Source organism: Pseudoliparis swirei, chromosome 6 (genome assembly GCF_029220125.1).
Source record: "Pseudoliparis swirei isolate HS2019 ecotype Mariana Trench chromosome 6, NWPU_hadal_v1, whole genome shotgun sequence".
NCBI classification, from domain to species: Eukaryota; Metazoa; Chordata; class Actinopteri; order Perciformes; family Liparidae; genus Pseudoliparis; species Pseudoliparis swirei.
Genome location: NC_079393.1, coordinates 27,575,875 through 27,596,156, shown reverse-complemented (window position 1 = coordinate 27,596,156; position 20,282 = coordinate 27,575,875). Strand labels below are relative to the sequence as shown.

The window sequence follows — 20,282 nt, the reverse complement described above, 5'->3', positions numbered from 1 at the left end:
CTAGCATTCCTTGTGTTATGGTTATGTCTGTTAAATGTGTATTGTAACTGATTGAAAAAATATACCGGTATCTGATTAAATACTACTTTCCTGAAAAACATGAGAAGACAAAAGTGAAGTTGAGTTTCAACTGAGAACCAAGACAGGCGAGAGTGCATATATGCAGTATTAGTTCTAATTGAACACATGGAGTGCTAATATGGCAGCTCTGTTTTGAACCATTTGTAGTTTATGTATGTCCTTCTTAGCAGCCACTGCCCATATGAATGGACAGTACATCAAATGTCAAAAGACCAGGGAGTGTAACACCTGACAAACAATAGGGAGTGTGACTTTCTGGTCATAGCTATACCCCTTCCCATCTTAGTGACAATGCTGTTGATACGCTCAGACCACGACAACTGTTCATCCAACACTATACCCAGTAATTTGACCTTCTGGACCTGTTCTATCGCTGAACCTGACAATGACAGGTGAAGCTGTGTGTCACCGTTAAGTGTATTCCTACAGCCAAACACAATGCATTTAGTTTTAGAAATGTTCAGGGCTAGCTTATTCACTTTCACCCAATCAGACACTCTCTCCATATCCTGATTCAGAATGGTAGCAAGTTCCAGTTTGTTTGAAGAATTACTGTACAGTGTTGTGTCATCAGCATACATTACCATGTTGGAGTTTTTAATTGACAAAGGGAGATCATTTGTGAAAATGTAAAAGAGTAAAGGGCCTAAGCAGCTCCCCTGTGGAACCCCACAGCTAACATGTCTACAGTCTGATAAACTACCATTATAAAAGACTCTTTGCGATCTCTCAGAAAGATAGCTAACCATCCAAGAGAGTGCAGTTCTGCTGAATCCATAACTTTCAAGTTTGGTAATCATAATGTCATGATCAATTACATCAAATGCAGCACTAAAGTCAAGCAAGACTGTGCCGACCATTTTCCTATTGTCCATCTGTTTCAGCCAATCATCAGTTAGCTGGGCAAGGGCAGTAGCTGTTGAATGATTACCAAAAAAAAGACTTATTTTATATAGCCCAAGATCACAACCTCCCTTCAGAGGGCTTTACAGTCCATACACATAGACATCCCTGACCTTTAATTCAATTCAATTCAGTTTATTTGTATAGCCCAATTTCACAAATTACAAATTTGTCTCGGAGTGCTTTACAATCTGTACACATAGACATCCCTGCCCCAAAACCTCACATCGGACCAGGAAAAACTCCCAAATAACCCTTCAGGGGTAAAAAAAGGGAAGAAACCTGCAGGAGAGCAACAGAGGAGGATCCCTCTCCAGGATGGACAGAACAATAGATGTAATGTTTACAGAAGGACAGATTTAGAGTTAAAATACATTCAATGAATATGACAGAGTGTATGAATAGTTCATAGTAGGCATATTCCACGATGGAGACCTCCACGATCCATCAGGCAGATGGCGGTGGGGAGGAGGAGTGGGCGGAGTCTCAACAGTGGGCGGAGTCTCAACAGGACAGTGGCATAGTCAGGAGCAGGAATTCCACGACCCAGACCTCGATGATCCATCAGGCAGATAGGATCTATGCCGTCTCATAGGGTCCGATGACCCCATGAGACGTGAAGTCAAAAGGACTCCGGGGAGAAAGCAGAGTTAGTAACGTATGATTGAGAGATGAAAATTCATCCCTAAGGAGAGAAAAAAGAGGCGATAGGTACTCAGTGCATCCTAAACGTCCCCCGGCAGCTATAAGCCTATAGCAGCATATCAAGGGGCTGGACCAGGTGAACCTGATTCAGCCCTAACTATAAGCTCTGTCAAAGAGGAAGGTCTTAAGTCTACTCTTAAACGAGGTGACTGTGTCTGCCTCCCGGACTGAAATTGGAAGCTGGTTCCATAAAAGAGGAGCTTGATAACTAAAGGCTCTGGCTCCCATTCTACTTTTTAAGACTTTAGGAACTACAAGTAGTCCCGCATTTAGTGAGCGTAGCTCTCTAGTGGGGCAATATGGTACTACAAGCTCCTTAAGATATGATGGAGCATCACCAATCAAGGCTTTGTAGGTTAAGAGAAGAATTTTAAAAGTGATTCTTGATTTTACTGGGAGCCAGTGCAGAGCAGCTAGTGCAGGAGTGATGTGATCTCTTTACTTAGTTTTAGTGAGAACACGAGCTGCAGCATTCTGGATCAACTGGAGGGACCTAAGAGACTTATTAGAGCAGCCTGATAATAAGGAGTTGCAGTAATCCAGTCTCGAAGTAACGAACGCGTGAACCAATTTTTCTGCATCTTTTTGAGACAAGATGTGCCTGATTTTTGAAATATTACGTAGATGAAAGAATGCAGTCCTTGAGATTTACTTTACGTGGGAGTTAAAGGACAAGTCCCGAGCAAAGTTAACGCCAAGATTCTTTACAGTGGTGTTGGATGCCAAGGCAATGCCGTCTACAGAAACCACATCACCAGATAATTGATCTCTGAGGTGTTCAGGGCCGAGTAAAATTACTTCGGTTTTGTCTGAGTTTAACATCAAGAAGTTGCAGGTCATCCATGTTTTTATGTCTTTAAGACATGCTTGAATTTTACCGAGTTGGTTGCTCTCCTCTGGTTTTATCAATAGATATAGTTGAGTATCATCTGCATAACAATGAAAGTTTATGGAGTGTTTCCTGATAATATTGCCCAAAGGAAGCATGTATAAGGTAAATAAAATTGGTCCAAGCACAGAACCTTGTGGAACTCCGTGATTAACGTTGGTGGTTATCGAGGCGTCATCGTTTACCAATACAAATTGTGATCGATCTGATGATAGGTTTTTTCCTCTCTATCACGGTCAAGGAGGCGAGAAATGAATCACAGACAACGTAGTATCTTTGACCAAAGCTTTGGCCAAAGGGGAAGCTCAGTCGCCTATGCTCTGAACACGACGACCTCCAAGACATTCCGCCGAGCACCCCTTTGGTCCAGCCTTTTATTGAAAGCTTATCACACACACACACAACAACAAAGGAGAAGTGGAACTGAGGACAAGTTGACATATTCCTTCCGTCTGGTTTATTATCACTTCCTTATCAGACTCCCCAAACACATAACACAACCTTCGGGTGGGAACGCGGAGTTCGGGAAGCTCCTCTGATTGTTGAGTTTAAGATACGGTAAGCAATAACATAACATACATTTATATCTCTGTCAGTTCCCTCCTGTTTATGCTATTGCTTATTATTTAAACATGGTCAATAAGGGCACTCATTTTATTTGTCTAATTTCTAAGCAGCATGTGATTTACGTATTTGGGTTAAGCAGTCCAAGCAGAATCATGATTATTCCCTTTTTCTTACACATAATTTGTTAGTAACACCACACCAATCTCTTTGGGAATTAAACTTTTTAGTCAGCAGCTTCACATCAATAATTGTCCGTTCCTTGTGAGGAGTTTTACACAATTATGTCATACAAGCTTAAACCAAAAGTTTACGTTATATTTTCTTAAACGGGAGCATTGACAGGTCTTCCCATGTCATCATACATATGAATGTACGCGGTCGTTTCAATGGGCTCCATCCGTGAGGTGAGCCCAGACACCGATGCTAGAGTACTGATTGCTCCTCTCGTTTGAGTTCCTCGGGACCTCTCGCCCATCACCCGAGGCGACACCTAAGAGCAGGGATTGTTGGTTTCTTCACTGACGTTGAGATGGCTGTCTTTAAGCGGACAGCCCCTTTGAAGTCAGTCTTCCCTCTGCTCGTGGTCGTCTCGGGATCAGGGCACTGGTCCGGGATTTCTGTAGGGAACAGTTTGCAATGGGAGAGATGTATCCAGGTGGTCCTCTCGGCTATCTTTACAGCGGTTGCAGTCGTCAGAAGGACTTGAATGGTCCTCCCAGCGGCGCCGCTCCACGTCTTTTTCTTGATGACGCTGGATGCAGACCCAGTCGCTGACCTGTACAGACATAATGGGGAGACAGGTGAATCTGGCAAGACATTTGCTTCCTGACTCCTCTCCCATCATGGTCTTCTTCATGTACTCCACTATTGTTTCTTTCTCCCCACCCGCCTAAATCTGGGTGAGTTAGTGGTAGGTAGGGGCGTCCATGAATGATTAGGTTTCCTTGAGGGTTGTGCTTGATGCATGGCACACATGCTTTACAAAAAATTTTAAGTAGTTTTGTTCTATCATAGATACCATCCCTCCTGTTGAGACATGGCATTGCCCATGACTCAAAATAGCAACGGCCTTGAATAGACTTTTTGGTAGCCCATAATTTTTCTTTTACTTGGCCTTGTGCCCTCTCTTTTGCTGCTCGGACCCACTGTTCTGCTTGTTTTAGTTCGTGGTGTTTTGATTCGCTGAGTCTGGGTTTTTTGTTTTCTATGGCGATGGTTTTTAGATTTTTACAGATTGTTTCTATCTCAAAAACGTTTAGTTCGCCGGAAAAGCCGTATTTTGTTTTCCATTTTATTTTTCATTTTTTTTTTTTTTCAGATATTTCACACTATCTGAGTCCTGTTTGAACATAAACAATGTGTCGCCTGAAAATTCGCCTTCAGGCTTTCCGTGAGAATTACCCATTGTTTATGGTGTGATCGTATAGTATTAGTACATTTCCTTGTTTCTTTACCCAAACCTGTCAATCTGTGGTTGTCTAATTGAACAGGTCGTGCGACGCTGATTCAATAGAGTCACAGCATTCATTCACAAACAAATATAAACAAACAAAGCTAAACAAACACATAGTTCTCCCACAAATATGTATTAGTTCACCACACTTATTTTTACGACGCGTAGTCAACCTTTATTTCTCGCAAAAAGGGCAAAACCTTATTTTTACGGCGCGTAATCAACCTTTATTTTTCGCAAAAAGGGCAAAACCATACGTACTTTGTCTGGGTCATTTCCCTCTGTCTTCCGATCCGCCGGATCCCGTCAATCCACGACTGGATCTCCTCTCTGCAGAAATTATTATCCACTGCTGAGCGGTCTCTTAATCCGATGATCAGTCGGGGCCTTGCACAGGTGTCAGTGGCTCCGCAGGAAAAAGAAAAATCCAGCCGATGGGTATGTTGGGATCCGGGTCACGGCACCAAGTTATGATAGGTTTTTTCCTCTCTATCACGGTCAAGGAGGCGAGAAATGAATCACAGACAACGTAGTATCTTTGACCAAAGCTTTGGCCAAAGGGGAAGCTCAGTCGCCTATGCTCTGAACACGACGACCTCCAAGACATTCCGCCGAGCACCCCTTTGGTCCAGCCTTTTATTGAAAGCTTATCACACACACACACAACAACAAAGGAGAAGTGGAACTGAGGACAAGTTGACATATTCCTTCCGTCTGGTTTATTATCACTTCCTTATCAGACTCCCCAAACACATAACACAACCTTCGGGTGGGAACGCGGAGTTCGGGAAGCTCCTCTGATTGTTGAGTTTAAGATACGGTAAGCAATAACATAACATACATTTATATCTCTGTCATCTGATAAATAGGATTTAAACCAAATTAGTGCCGTGCCTGAAATGCCAATCGACTGCTCCAGTCTCTGAAATAGGATGTCATGGTCAATGGTGTCGAATGCAGCACTAAGGTCTAACAAGACCAGTACAGAGATGAGTCCTTTATCTGATGCCATTAAGAGGTCATTTGTAATTTTCACCAGTGCTGTCTCGGTGCTGTGGTGTTTTCTAAATCCTGATTGAAATTTCTCAAATAAACTATTATGATGTAGAAAGTCGCACAACTGATTTGCGACCACTTTCTCAAGGATCTTGGAGAGGAAAGGGAGGTTAGAGATCGGTCTGTAGTTAGCCAACACCTCTGGATCCAGAGTGGGCTTCTTCAGGAGAGGTTTAATAGCAGCCACTTTGAAGGAGTGTGGTACGTGGCCTGTTAGCAGAGACACATTGATAATATCTAATAGAGAGCCGCCAATTAAAGGCAAAACGTCTTTAAGCAGCCTCGTCGGGATGGAGTCCAAGAGACAGGTAGACGTGTTCGAAGTAGAAACCGTTGAAGACAATTGGTCACGGTTGATGGGAGAAAAGCCCTCCAGATGGCTTCCTTTGAAATACACTCATACACTTACCATTATTTTGGACCATTAGAAATCATATATTTGTTTTGTTTTTAATAACATTTGGCTCCACCAATTTGCCTGGATGGGCAGGTGAAATAAAATGATCCTGCTATTGTAACACTCTAACATGACATATTTGAGTTTAGTTAATTCTTTTTAATCTATTGACAGCCCTAGTTCATACACAACAAAAACAAATTGCAAGGAGCGTATGCCGGCTTATATTTTGAATGTCTTTCTTTTAAAAAACATATTAATTATTTCAAACTCATCGTAAATGAACATTTGAATCTAACACATTTCGAGGACTTTTCCAAAACTTTTGGCATTGCAAGGACTGTACGAACCCTGCTTATGGAGCTCTTCTGTCATATTAATCTATTTTCATTGTATTTAGTAGCTCAATGTTTTGTGAGTTTGTTTCTGAATAAAGCAACTTCACAAATGACCTGTCTAATATTGCCCTATAATGAATTAATGTTCCTTGCAGAATATGTATATACGCCTTAAAGTGAAGGAGCTAAGTGAGGCTATTTATCCAACATGTGGGGCTCAGCTTGATGCTTCCAGCCAGCAGACCATGACGGACATGGACCACACTAAATAAACAATTAGAGTTCTATGCAAGCTATCGTGCATGTGTATTTACACGACTCTGTGTAACCACGTTATCGGGGTGCGCCGCTTCTTCCTCGGCCTCGTCCTCCTCCAGCTCGGCATGGTCCTCCTCTGCATCACAGAGAAACAACAGAGACAGAGCAGACCAGAGAGAACACAGCATGGAGCCCACACGTTTCATTACAACGTAAGAGTCTCACCGCTGTCATCCTCATGTATCCTGCTCCTCATCTTCCTCTTCCTTCCTCTCCTCGGGGGTGGGTCTCCATTCTTGGCATCCTCCACCTCCCCAGTTCTCCCAGAGGCGAGCCATGGTGTTCTAGGAGAACACACCATTAGACGGTCTGATAATACTAATAACGAGTCACTCGTTCGTAACACGGCTAGAAAGAGTGTGGTTATCCTGCGAGTGAAAGTCTTGCTGCACTTGGGGCTGGTCGGATGGACGGACGGTCGGTCGGTGGGGAGCCTCTCACGTCTTTCCGCGATTGCCCGGTCAGGCGCGAGAGGTTTCCTGTGTGAGTGAACCTCTGATGGGGTTTATTTTAAACTATTTGCTTGCCTTTAGACAATAGTACAACTACAATAAAAGGTTTTCTAGGTAACAAAAGACACTACTTTGTAAAGGCAGTTAAAAAGTATCTCTACTCTCCCACTAACTATCCATCAACTCTTTTACAAGAATCTTCCTGTGAGTTTATAGTTACATAGAAACTTATTGCTTGAGAATTATACAAAACAATGGGTCTGTAAGAGAAAGTGTAACAAAGTTTCCGTAGCACAAAGTGAACTTGCAAAAGTCTCTTTATGTAGTTTTTCAAACATTACAAGGAAAATGCATTTTAAATACAGATGTATTTATACATATGTAGCAGCTCCATGGCCACTACCCGTGGGTTTCCCCCCCCAGCACCAAGGATCAGCCCGGAACCACGAGGTTTGGTTGAAAGACATGATTTATTTGTCAGCCAACAACGCACAAGCAGACCGCACAACCTGCGCCTCTGCTCACTCTCCCGTCCCTCCAGCTCTGCTGCCCTTTTATACAAGCAGCATCGGCTGCTGACTAATTGCCAATCAGTCAGAGCAGCTGACTGATTGGCAACCAGCCAGCAGCCGAGGCCAGATTGGGGACAGCTGCCACATATCCCCACCACCCGATTTAGGCCGGGGCTCCATCCGGCCTAACCTACTCCCCCTCCCTCCCATGAGAGCTTGGGCGGAGGAGGGGGCTCTGGGGGACCGGGCTTCGGATGTGGGGGCTCTGGGTTTCGGGACGGGGGGGACGGGGAGCTGAATCCCGCCGGGCCGGGGAACGGGGAGACGGGACCGGCCGGGATGGAGCCGGGGTAGCTGGCACCTCCGACAGGGCCCAGGGATCCGGAGTCGGCCCTCCACCGACGGGTCGGCTCAGGGGTCGGCAGCTCCGACGGCTCCTGGGGGACGGGGGTCGGCAGCTCGGAGGTCGGCCGCTCCGACGGGTCCTGGACCTCGGAGATCGGCCGCTCCGACGGGTCCTGGGGTCCTGGGGCTCGGGGGTCGGCAGCTCGGAGGTCGGCCGCTCCGACGGGTCCTGGACCTCGGAGGTCGGCAGCTCCGACGGGTCCTGGACCTCGGCAGCTCCGACGGGTCCTGGACCTCGGAGGTCGGCAGCTCCAACGGGTCCTGGGGCTCGGCAGCTCCGACGTCTCCTGGGGAACGGGGTTCAGCCGCCGAGCCGCCGGGTCCAGGAGGGTCTTGAGGAACCGGCGGTTCTCCTCCGCCTGTGCCCGCCCCATCTCCTCAATCCGGGCCAGTATCTGGCCCAAGCTGCTCATCAGCTCCTCCTCTGGTTTCCCAGGCTCCATCCCTTCCAGGTGCTGGGTTTCCGGGGGCCCCACGTTGGGCTCCAGTGTAGCAGCTCCATGGCCACTACCCGTGGGTTTCCCCCCCCAGCACCAAGGATCAGCCCGGAACCACGAGGTTTGGTTGAAAGACATGATTTATTTGTCAGCCAACAACGCACAAGCAGACCGCACAACCTGCGCCTCTGCTCACTCTCCCGTCCATCCAGCTCTGCTGCCCTTTTATACAAGCAGCATCGGCTGCTGACTAATTGCCAATCAGTCAGAGCAGCTGACTGATTGGCAACCAGCCAGCAGCCGAGGCCAGATTGGGGACAGCTGCCACAACATAGTTTTTAGTTTCCTCCATCAAAGACACTCAGTATGTTGTCATTGTTTATAATAAAGATTCATCAAATGATTGGAGAACACTTTGCCTTCCATCTCATTTACAAATAAATGACATGGGAAACAATTTTTAAATTAACACATGAGAAAGAGAAAAACTTACGTATTGAATTTGTCACTACTGGAAGAAACATGTTCTATCCTGTGTGGACTCTCATGTGTTTCTTCAGACTTCCCTGTTCTGTATATCTTTTCCGACACACACCACAAATGAATGGTTTCTCTCCTGTGTGGACTACCATGTGTTTCTTCAGACTTCCCTGTTCTGTATATCTTTTCCGACACACACCACAAATGAATGGTTTCTCTCCTGTGTGGACTACCATGTGTCTCTTGAGATGTCCCTGTTGCGTAAATCTTGTCCCACACTCATCACAACTGAATGTTTTCTCTGCTGTGTGGACTCTCATGTGTGTCTTCAGATATCCCTGATGTGCAAATCTTTTCCCACACTCGTCACAACTGATTACTTTCTCTCCTGTATGGACTGGCATGTGTCTCTTCAGACTTCCCTGTTCTGTAAATCTTTTCCCACACTCGTTACAACTGAATGGTTTCTCTCCTGTGTGGACTTTCATGTGTCTCTTCAGACTTACCTTAACTGTAAATCTTTTCCCACACTCGTCACAACTGAATGGTTTCTTTCCTGTGTGGACTCTCAAGTGTGACTTCAGTTGTCCCTGTTGCGTAAATCTTTGCCCACACTCATCACAACTGAATGGTTTCTTTCTCATGAGCACTTTTGATAGTGATCCATTGGATTTGTTGCCAGTGTTACATCCCACATGACTTACAAGAGCTTCCTTATATTTCAAGGCATCTGCAGCAGACTTAGGTGTCCTGGTCTCCTTCCAGACATTGTCCCCATCTACACTTTCAGGTCCAGAATCTGACAAAGCTTCTTGCCAATCACCACAACTGGCTTCAGTCTCAGAAGATTCTGAAGCCTCTTCATCATCAGCATTTGGATGTGAATAACGATGTGGATTTAGGTTCCTGTCTGGTCCTGATCCCCCACAGTCCTCTCCATCAGTTTCTGTTTGTATCGGTGTAGCTGAGCTGCTGGCTGGAGGCTCCGCCTCTCTGTCGTCCTCCGTCTGGCTTTGATGAAGCTGTGAGGTCTGAGGTTCGTCATCTTCACTCTCCAAAGTAACAGCAGTGAATGAGAACTTGGCGATATCGGCCTCCTGCAGCACAATGAGCTGATCTCCCTCTAGACGGGTCCAGAGATCCTGCAGGTCTTTTATGTGGCGGGGCTCAGGTTCCTCTTTTATGTGGAGGGGCTCCGGCTCCTCTTTTATGTGGAGGGGCTCTGGGTGGTCCTGGTCCTCAGGGGGGACATCTGCTTTAATCCCTACCAGCTGCTGGACATCTGCAGGGAGCACATTATGAACAACGGTGACTGATATCAACTAAAGTCTGACTAAATGTGTATTTGTTGCTCTTCATTTACAAATACAAAATAATAACAATGACATTAGTAAACATCAGGATTGAACGAACGTTGCCAGTATTGAGATGGAAGTGGAAGGAACCCGATGAGAAATTGAACAGACAATCGGGCACAGCTAGGGTTTCAGTTGAGCAACCCGTTCTCCAGTGAACCGATTGTAACAAGCGTTCAGATTGTAGGTTCGGTCGCGCTAGTTCTTCTCTTGTTTCGCAAATATGCAACAACTTTTCTTTAACTGAAGCGCTACTAGTTCATGGTGGCATTTCAGAAGAATAAATCAGTTTGTGGCTCTTTTACAGCATGAAAATGACAAGTCTACCCACTTGTAACTCTAAATACAACTTTCGTAAAGGGAGGAACAAAACTGTAGATGAAGTGCATAATAACACCCACGAAATGAACAGCAGGAATGTCATCGGTGACCTGTCTCAAGCTCAACGCATCGCAACTACTCATCTGTTCAGCACAACTCCTGTCCAGTCAAATCCTCACACAACACTGTGTGTGGAAGTACTTGTGTATTATGCCTTAGTCCGATATCTATGTCCCTTCTATTGGTTGACACATTTGACTGAGTTCTCATTCTTGGATTGAAAGTCACTTCAGATTTGGTGATTGGGTCCAGTTTTTGAAAATAGTTTGATCGTAACTTATTAATTATGGGGCGGTTGTCGTGTAGCAAAATTATTAATGTTAACAACCTATTTATTAAACTTCGATTATCGATACATACCATTATTAAACTTATATTTCTTAAGCTTGGCTAGCTACATCTTTGCTTCAGCCCCTACATTGAGGCAGCAGAGGTCGTGCTTGCCTCTTAAAAGCAACACTATTGCTTTTTTGAACCTTAATAACAGCAAAAAAAAAATTGCGCTGATGACTTTTAATATAGCGATGCCTCCACCACACAACGGGGGGTCTGTGTCTGGTCTCTAACTCCGCTATCTGGGTCTGTCACCGGCACATCCGGGCGGCAATCGACCTGCTTTCTTTCTGTTCGCAATGACTACAGCCAATAAAGTGCCACCACCGCGCATACAGTAAGTAACAGCTTTGTTATGCTTAACACGTCCAACAATATTGTATTCTGATCACACGCATCTACATTTGGCACCCCAAAAACAAAGTAACATGACAGCAAGAGTGCCTGTACGCGCACCTCACTGGGTATTTACCACACTGACTGAAATAATAAACCTGAAGAAAAAAAAACCTAAAAGGGAATAAAAAAAAGAAACATGTACATAGTGTTGCTTTGCTCAGGGAAACACCGATGAATTTGTTGCATTTTGTTTTTTCATTGTGCCAGCTTTCACTATGTAAATAATATTATTGCCATAATCTAATTCAGAGCCGAATTTAGAGCCAGTGAGGTTCAGGTCAGACGGTTCAGAGGCTGATCACAGGCTACAGCACGCCTTGTACACCCGTCTTGTACCTCCTGTTATCATTCCCACATCACTGAGAGATCTCAAGTCACGTTAGATACAATAAGTCCTTGAGAGAGAATGAGATCGCCGGGAGAAAGCAGACAAGCTTTTTTTCTGCACAAGAACTATGATGAAAATTACAATTGATGGTTACAATTTGGCATTGTACACTGCTGCTAGTTTCATTAGCAGCATTTTCTATATACTACCCTTTAAAAAGGAAGGAGCACTGTGTAATCTCTAGGAATGTTTAAATTTAAAAAGAATACTTTATTTTTTTTATGTTTTATTAAGTTTTTTTAAGTAATAATAATATAAAATATAAATGTTTTTTAAAATTTAAAAAAGTAAAATGTGTAACATGTGTGTGTGCATAGTTATAAAAAATAAAAAGTGAATAAAACCCGCTTGGTGCTTTTTTTTTTTTGCCCTTGCCCAAAAGAAAGAAGCAAAGTAAGATACAAATCGATAAGCGAGAATCGATAAGGAATCGATAAATAATTAAAGTATCTCATTCATCCCTAGGCACAGCCCTTTGCAGTGTGGTCACCATCGATCGATGAGCCATGCTGTCTAGGTATCCAAGTCCTCACCTTCATCACAGTGTGAACATTTAATAACACTATCACACTAAAATGTACTCAAAAAACAGAAGAGTAACTGGATCCACTTCAACAGAAATCTATTGGAAGTTTAATATAATCTTTGAAAATGACTAGAGATGCACCGATCAGGTTTTTTGGTGCCGATCACCGATTTCTGAAATCAGTATCTGCCGATCTGATAATACCGATCACGGTGTCGATTGAAGCATTCTATTTATTGTGTAGCATTATTGCCTAGGACTATGAGGAAATACATATATAAAGCACCTCAAACATTAAAGAAATGACCGATTTCTTTAAAGATTTAGGACTTACCTTGAAAATTTTCCTAATTGATACATTAAAATTGATTGATTGCCAGTGATGGGGATTTCAGATATGTATGGAACACATCTACATCATTCATTTCCTGGAACTCTTGGGTAAATCTATATACAGGACTTTTCTTAACATACAAAAGTATGACTTATTTTTATAAACTCTTCCTTGGTACAGTAACAATGTTTTAATGTTAGCATAATTTAAGCTAAATCTCAGAAACGATCTCTAAAGATACAAAATCAGTTTATTGTTTACTTGTATATGTTAGTGTATGATTTGTCGACATCTTATTTTGAAAAACGGATGTTGTTTCACGTGGTTCTTTCCGCTAACTTTGCAAAACCGGATGTTGTCACTTAAATCCTTCCGCTAACTTTATCAAAACCCTCGCGCGCTCCCGATCGAATGTGTTTACCATGAGCATCAGTCTATAGGGGCTCAGACATGTGAGTGTCGGCTGAGTTGACCCAGTGATTCAACTCGGGGGACGGGGACGCCGCTCGGTGCGTGAGGATCCCTCGTGGACCTCTCACTCTGCGGCCCTCGGCGCATCGTCTCCGTTGCGCCGCGATTGAAACGTCTCTGATAGTTTTTCTCGCAGATTTTATGTCATCTGATGGCCCAAGTTTGATCGGCCGTTTTGAAAACGCCGATCAAAACCGATAATGGGAATATCGGCCGATCAGATCGGTGCATGCCTAAAAATGACCATGGATATCATGAGCTCTCGAACAAGATATTGTACATTATATATCTTTATCATATAAACTTTTACTGATCTGCATTAAAAATATATAAATTGGAGATTATGAAAATCATTATTTCTTTTAAGGTGACTTTAACTTTGACTAACTCAATATCTGCACATTAAATCATGCTGAAAATAATCATGGGCATAGCAGAGGTAATCAATAAAAACAAAGTGTAACAATTCTCCCTTATAACTTAATCCTGAGGGGAAAGGTACAATACGCTATTCTAAGGGAATGGGCGGATCTGCTAATGGCTGTTAAGTCCCTGCTTAACCTGCGCGATCGTAAAACGGTCATGAAAGAAAAACAAACAATCAATATTGCGGAAAACCAAATATTATTATTTTAATCAAATTCAATGCATCCTTAAAGCAACACTATGTAACAATTGTACCTTAAAATAACAGCTTGAAAAAAAGTGTGCCGCTACAATGACTTTTAATATGGCGATTTGCGCCTCCGCTATTGCCATCGGGGGTCTGTGGGGAAATAACTCCGCTATGTAGGATTCTGGAGCCGCCCGCTCCGGGGCGGATGTACTTCGACCTGCTTTCCGGCAGTGATTACGCAATGTCATATAGTGCCACTCCACGCTCGCAGCTACAGTATAAGGGTAGCTTTTTTTTTATAGCTTTTTGGTGATGTCAACAATATTGTATTCGATCACACGTACTCCACATTCAAACATTTAGAAAACAACGTATATAGGCTGAAAACGCGATCGGTATTTCATCTAAACTAAATGTCATTCTTTTGGTTATGTTGTAACACCGCCTTAGCAACTCAATCAAGGAAAAGGTACAATGCAAAAAAAAAAAAAAAGGAATGGGCGGATCTAATTCTGGTGTTAACTCTCTCTGCTCAAATGGTCGTAAAAGAAAACACAGTCGATATGGAAACCCAAATGTTATTATATTAAATCAAATTCAATGCATCTGCAAGCCCCAAAATGGACACAACCACTACAAACAATCAAACCCACTCAAAACGAAGTATAATCCCCGGATCCCGACAGTCCCCAAAGTCTTTGCAGTCCCCCAAAACAAAAGTAAATGACTGCACGCACACACACACCCCCCCCCCCCTCCCCCCAAAAGCCGGCAAACAGCTGACCAACCAGGCGGAATCGTGGCGAGGCGCCGCGTTCAATCCCCGCTACTTCACCCTAGTCCGGTAGGTGCTGGGCCCAGTTCACAGTGTTCCTGCGCAGTCTTCGTATTAGTGATCCCGCCCGTTGGTATAAATCCAAAATAGAAACAGTCGCCGGATTGCTTCTACCGGGCTGCATCTATCGTAACTGGGTATTTACGACACTGAAGTAAACATTAAATACCTCAAAAACTGAAGGGGGCGCTAAAAGGGAAAAACTACATAATGGGGCTTTAAGGTGACTTTAACTTTAATTTTAACTATAATATTATTTCATATAACGTTAAAAATAATGTTGTTTTTGACTTCCTGAAAACTGAGGGGAAAGTGTCTTCCAACTTCAGATTTTTTGTGTGATTTCCAACATATTTAGAGTTAAATAAACATCAACAGGTGGAAGATGGAAACGTTTCCTTAATGCAGACTAAATCCTAAATGGAGGCTGGAGCAAGCCGCTCCACATGATGTTTCTAAAGACACGCTCACTCCTGTGTAGTAATTCAATGTGGGTCCTTATCGTAACACAATAACAGGTAACAGTCATGTTTAATCTGGACCAGTGAGTGCTGCACAGGTAGAGTAGAGTTACGATGATAGATGCTGATCCGTCGTCTTGAATATAAAACATAAGACAGCACAGTGTTGTACCACAACTTGATGAGTCATCAGTTTCCCACAGCGGTGGGCGAGCTGGGTGTAAACCACGGGCTGCATGTTTCATTACACACTGTATGAAGAGTAAACTGGTCTCACATCGACTGGACGTCAGATAACGACGTATGACATGAACACCAGACTGACAACAAGAGCGTGTTGTCAACTATTTATTGAAGTTAGTAGTATATTGAACAGGCATCAGTAGAGGCACCTACTTTGTCCTCGCTCCGTGTCCTCGGCGTCTCAACTACAGCCTCCCGAACAGGTATGGCATTTTACAGCAAAGTCATCCGAGTTTCGTCTTTAAAACATTAGCGTTACATCAAAAGAACGTGACACGGAGGCTAAGCGATGGAAATGTGCATTTCCTAGTGAGTCAGACGGGTCCTGAGAGGCCACTCCTACAACACGTCTGCTCACGCACGCGTACCAGAACCAGTTCATTCAAACACCAGTTCATCTCGCACACCGTACAAGCCCTCCTCCCGTAGCACCATGTCTGGAGGCGCATTACATTTCAAGTGGCGGCTCACATGACCGGACTGTCGTAACCACGGCAACAACGGACGCGGTCGGCTGAATAGTCGCCAGTTAAACCACTGCGGTCAACTCGGCCGACACTCGGATATTTGTGGTCAAATCAGCCGACACTGACATTTTTGAGTACCTCTATACTGATGTTCACGGTAAACACATTCAAATGACCCAGATCGGGAGCACACAAGGGTTACAACACATTTAGTGGAAAGATCCACGTGAAACAACATCCGTTTTTCATAAGAAGATGTCGACAAATCGTATACTAGCATTTCTAAGTAAAAACTGAATTGATTTTGTATCTTTATAGAAAAAGAGATAGAACATTTTACATTTAGCTAAAGTTATGCTAAAATTAAAACAGTTTTACTGTACCAAAGAAGAGTTTTTCAAAGTAAATGTCCTACATTTTTACAAGAAATCGTTTAATTCTGAAGATTTGAGGCATTCTAAATATATTTCTCCCCAGAGTTATGCAGATGTGTTCAGGACATCTCTGACTCCACCTAAATTGAAAATCTTATTTTTTTAATCAACATATCTTGATATATTTCAAAGTGAAAGTCACACATTTGTAAACGAAAAAAATTTAAACTCAGAAAATATTGAAGATAAATATTTTAGAACATTAAAGTGACTCATTTCAACTGTGAATTATTTAAAGTGAAATTATAAAAATAAAAAAATAAAACTTTATGCTCTACAAATTAGAATAATTATAACATAATAAATGCAGAAAAAAAATTGCACATGCTTTTGGTCCAATAATTAGGGAGACATACACTAATTATTTCCTTTCTGAAGCGTTGCTGTGTCCATTCCGAGGCACTGGCTGTGGAACCAGCGGGAACAGCTGTCACACTGAATCTAAAAAAGGTGGGAAATTAACCACCTTTAACGTGACCTAGGTTAGATACTGTTTTATCATTTAAAACGTAACCGTTGAGGCATAAAACAATAATATTTTACAATTTTATAAAAATATTACATAAAACATTTAAAATACAAAATATATTCATTACATTGTGCAATAACAAAAACAGATTCCTGTGCTTGTATTTATAAAGCATAGGGACACTTAGGTATACGTGATAACATTTTGAAATCATGAATACTTTTTCTTTCATTTACCACAAATTTGAAATACTCCATAGCAAGGACGGTGGTCCATTCACACATAATGAGTTGTACGCTTGAATAACGTAAACCCTCAATTTATTATGCGAGTGGATTTTGCGACCAAATAAAATAGGTGGACCAATTATGTATGGAACAATTATTTCACAGGATATTCATGTCAGCCTGTTTTCCATAAAAGTTCTCATTTGTCCAAGTCACTGAATATATGACAAACAGCATTGATCTTATTGATTAAAATGTAAACTGATACGTCAGGGCTCCAGACTGCGACCAAATGGTCGCATTTTGCGCCTAAAATTAGACACAGTGCGAGTAAATTTTTCATCAACTCACGCATGCGCGACCAGTAAATGAGCTGATTTTTTTTTTTTTCTTAAATATTTTTTTTGCTGATAAACTTGTTCTACACTTCAGCCCACTATAGTTAGCGGTAATGCCTGAATGACTGGTTTGCTAACCGACATTAACTCCAGAAGAAGAAGAAAGGAGACGAAAACAGAAGAAGAAGAAGAAGAAGAAGGCTGGCCTGTGTGTGAGAGCGGGGGGTGGGGGGGAGAATGATTGACAGCGGGAAGGGGGGGGGGTGACCACGGTTATAGGCTAATGTGTGAAAAGAGGCGGGTCTTGGGGGTTATCGCGCGAATCAAAAGATTTTACATAGCGGTGTCTCCTGTAAACAATAGACAATGGCGAAGCGGACTATCAGTTCGTACTTTCTTCCTAAACCTAATGATATAGAGAAAACAAATCCCGAGAATGAGTCCGACTCAGATTGTGAGGAAACGGTCGTGGCGAAAAAAGGCAGGAAATGCAGCTACGATGAGTGGCTGCGCGAGTTCACCTGGCTGAGGTATTTCAGGGAGACCAATTCAATGAACTGTAAATTCTGCTGTCGATTCCCACAACATGCGGGGAACACGAAATTTGCTGATAAGACTGGCACTACACAATTAAAACACGACACGCTGATCAAACACAACGCCAGTCTGAAACATAAAATGTGCCGCGACCTGTGCAATGAAAGTGCAGCTCCACTCCCAGTCGCATTTAGAAGACAAGAGGCTGCTAACCAGTGCGCCGAGGAGGCTGAATTGCTATTGAAGTTGAACACGGCGTATTTCATTGCCAAAGAAGAACTGCCTTTTATGAAATTTAAAGGCCAACTTGATCTACAAAGGAAGAATGGTGTAAAACTAAACGCAACATACAATAACGACACAGCATGTGCACAGTTTGTTGGCATCATCGCAGATACACTGAAACGGAAGACGTACGAGAAGATTAAGGACGCTCCTTATCTGTCAATCATGATTGATGGGGACACAGATACGTCAACAAAAGAGTGTGAAATCATATATGCCAGGATCCTGCAACAAGGGAAACCAACGCATGCTTTGATTGGCCACATCGAAGTGCAACATGCACATGCTCACGGTATGTTTTCTCTCAAATTCTGTTTAAACTCAATACAGTAACTTCTGAAGAGTTCTCTGTTGTGAATGTTTTGCAGTTCATGAAGGCAAACAGGCACCATAATGATTAAGCGGTTAGGCTGGTGGTAGGACTAACACATAAATAATTGTGCACAATATGTGATTTCATTTTAAGGTGTATATGATGCCAAGTCTACAACTTGTTCTGTTGTTGTCAGTAGAGCATAAATATTCATTTTGTATTTTTAAGCTGTATAACTGGTGTATGTTATTAAAACTATTGCACAAGTTTATAAGATTGTATATTGTCAAATTATTTATCAGTAATACAGTAAAAATGATGGGAAAACTTTGCAAGTCGATTTATAGTGTGCACCCCTAAATTTTCTGCTTGCGCCCCTAAAATTTTAAGTTAGGGGCCACTGTGCTCCTAGTAAAAAAAGTTAGTCTGGAGCCCTGACGTTTTTTATTTTCTATAACACCATGTGCTACAATTATTACATTATTCAATAGTTTGGGGGCCTAAATAATCATGTATAGATTTTATCTTAAAATAATCATTCCCTCAAAGTAATAGCCTTTTTTAAGATTTTCTGTTATCATTTGATCACTCATCAGCTCACCATCACATTATGTCAAAAATCTTAAAACAAGAAACACTATCATGCAGTCAGAAGACTAAAACGGGAGTGCCCCAGTGGCCAAAGGGTGAACTGGTAGGACTCCGGCCAGAGATCTTGGTTGCAAACAAACATTACAAAATGACTGATTTCTCATAAAAATGTATGACCTTTACTTTGAAAAATCTCCTACTTGGGACAGTAAATTGTTTTGATTGCCAGGCTAGGGGATGTCAGGGATGTCCTGAAAACATCTGCATCAGTCATTACATGGGACTCTGAGGAAAAACATATTTAGAATGCCTGCATGATTTCTTTAAACATTAAGTAGTTTTACTTTGAAAAATGTCCTAATTGAAACATTAAAATTGTTTGATTGCCAGTTTAGGGAAAACACATTTTTTGGGAGCACCGAAGACCCATTTTGACCCGGGAAAAACCCAGATCAAAATCAGTTCATCGTTTACTATTTTATGATAGTGTATTATTTGTCGACATCTTATTTTGAAAGACGGATGTTGTTTCACGTGGTTCTTTACGCTAACTTTGCCAACCGGATGTTGTGTCACGTAAGTCTTTTCGCTAACTTTGACAGACCACCCCGCGTGCTCCCGATCGAATGCGTTTACCGTGAACATCAGTATATAGGTGCACTAACATGTCAGTGTGCTAAGTGAAGAAGAAGCACCAACCTGATGTGTGTCGCCATTGTTCTCTCAACTGAGACAAGGTGTCCTCATAAGCTGCTGTCAATGTGTCCAACAGCCCAAAAGACTCTTCAACGGCCGCGTGGACTTGCTGCTTCACCAACAGTCTCATCATTTCTCCTGGAGACACGGGAACAGACACCGGAGGCTCCTCGCGGTCCATGTCTGAACGACGCATGCGCAGTTGGGTGTATGACGCACTGGGTCTGCCCCGTGCACCCAGAGGAGATCTCATGCCCTTAAAAGGCGTTTTTCAACTGTCTCTGACGTCATGATCACGTGATCTCTGAGAATCTCACCAGAGAGTGTACGTTTTGATCGACAGTGGTGACTACAGGTAGTTTAATATTCATGTGTATATATATATATATATATATATTTGTACACAGCAAGAATCAACTTGTGCAGGCAACCGGTGGAGAGGCCGTCTGTTACAACCAGTCTGGACGACTGAGACCGTGAACAATAAACAGATGCTGAAAACATTTAAATTAACACAAAACCATCTAGAGGTAGTTGAACATGTGAACATGTGAACATGTGATCACGTGTACGTGGCTAGAAGCCGTCAT

General features: G+C 42.7%; 1 protein-coding gene and 1 long non-coding RNA gene across 6 annotated transcripts in view; both read right to left on the bottom strand.

Moving 5' to 3' along the window:
• Positions 1 to 2,849: 2,849 nt before the first annotated feature.
• LOC130194790 (zinc finger protein 62 homolog) lies at positions 2,850 to 19,861 on the bottom strand. Of its 5 annotated transcripts, none has more exons than XR_008831953.1 (4): positions 19,696 to 19,861; positions 9,500 to 10,275; positions 5,266 to 6,991; positions 2,850 to 3,079 (listed from the first exon to the last, which is right to left on the bottom strand). XR_008831953.1 is itself a non-coding variant. In XM_056415960.1 (4 exons), exons 1-3 carry the CDS (start codon positions 19,823 to 19,825, stop codon positions 6,884 to 6,886), a joined length of 1,014 nt encoding a protein of 337 aa, XP_056271935.1. In that variant the 5' UTR covers positions 19,826 to 19,861; the 3' UTR covers positions 3,871 to 3,920; positions 6,873 to 6,883. The 5 variants fall into 5 exon arrangements, 3 of the variants coding, with proteins under 3 accessions (XP_056271935.1, XP_056271933.1, XP_056271936.1); XM_056415960.1 differs by lacking the exon at positions 2,850 to 3,079 and adding an exon at positions 3,871 to 3,920 and having other exon boundaries at positions 6,873 to 6,991; XM_056415958.1 differs by lacking the exon at positions 2,850 to 3,079 and having other exon boundaries at positions 5,132 to 6,991.
• The window catches only part of LOC130194837 (uncharacterized), an 86,076-nt gene continuing 70,925 nt past the window's right edge, over positions 5,132 to 20,282 (bottom strand). The window contains exon 2 of the long non-coding RNA XR_008831969.1: positions 5,132 to 5,456. This is a non-coding gene — a long non-coding RNA (uncharacterized LOC130194837). The remainder of the gene's footprint in view (positions 5,457 to 20,282) is intronic.

Bases quoted from the DNA above. Each gene is read 5' to 3' on its own strand.
- LOC130194790 (XM_056415960.1), bottom strand. From the start codon at position 19,825: ATGATGAGACTGTTGGTGAAGCAGCAAGTCCACGCGGCCGTTGAAGAG. The intron at 10,276-19,695 runs GTTGGTGCTTCT...TGCTCCCTGCAG, and splicing joins ACAATGGCGACACACATCAG to ATGTCCAGCAGCTGGTAGGG. The intron at 6,992-9,499 runs GTAAGTCTGAAG...GTGTTCTCCTAG, and splicing joins GGAAAAGATTTACAGTTAAG to AACACCATGGCTCGCCTCTG.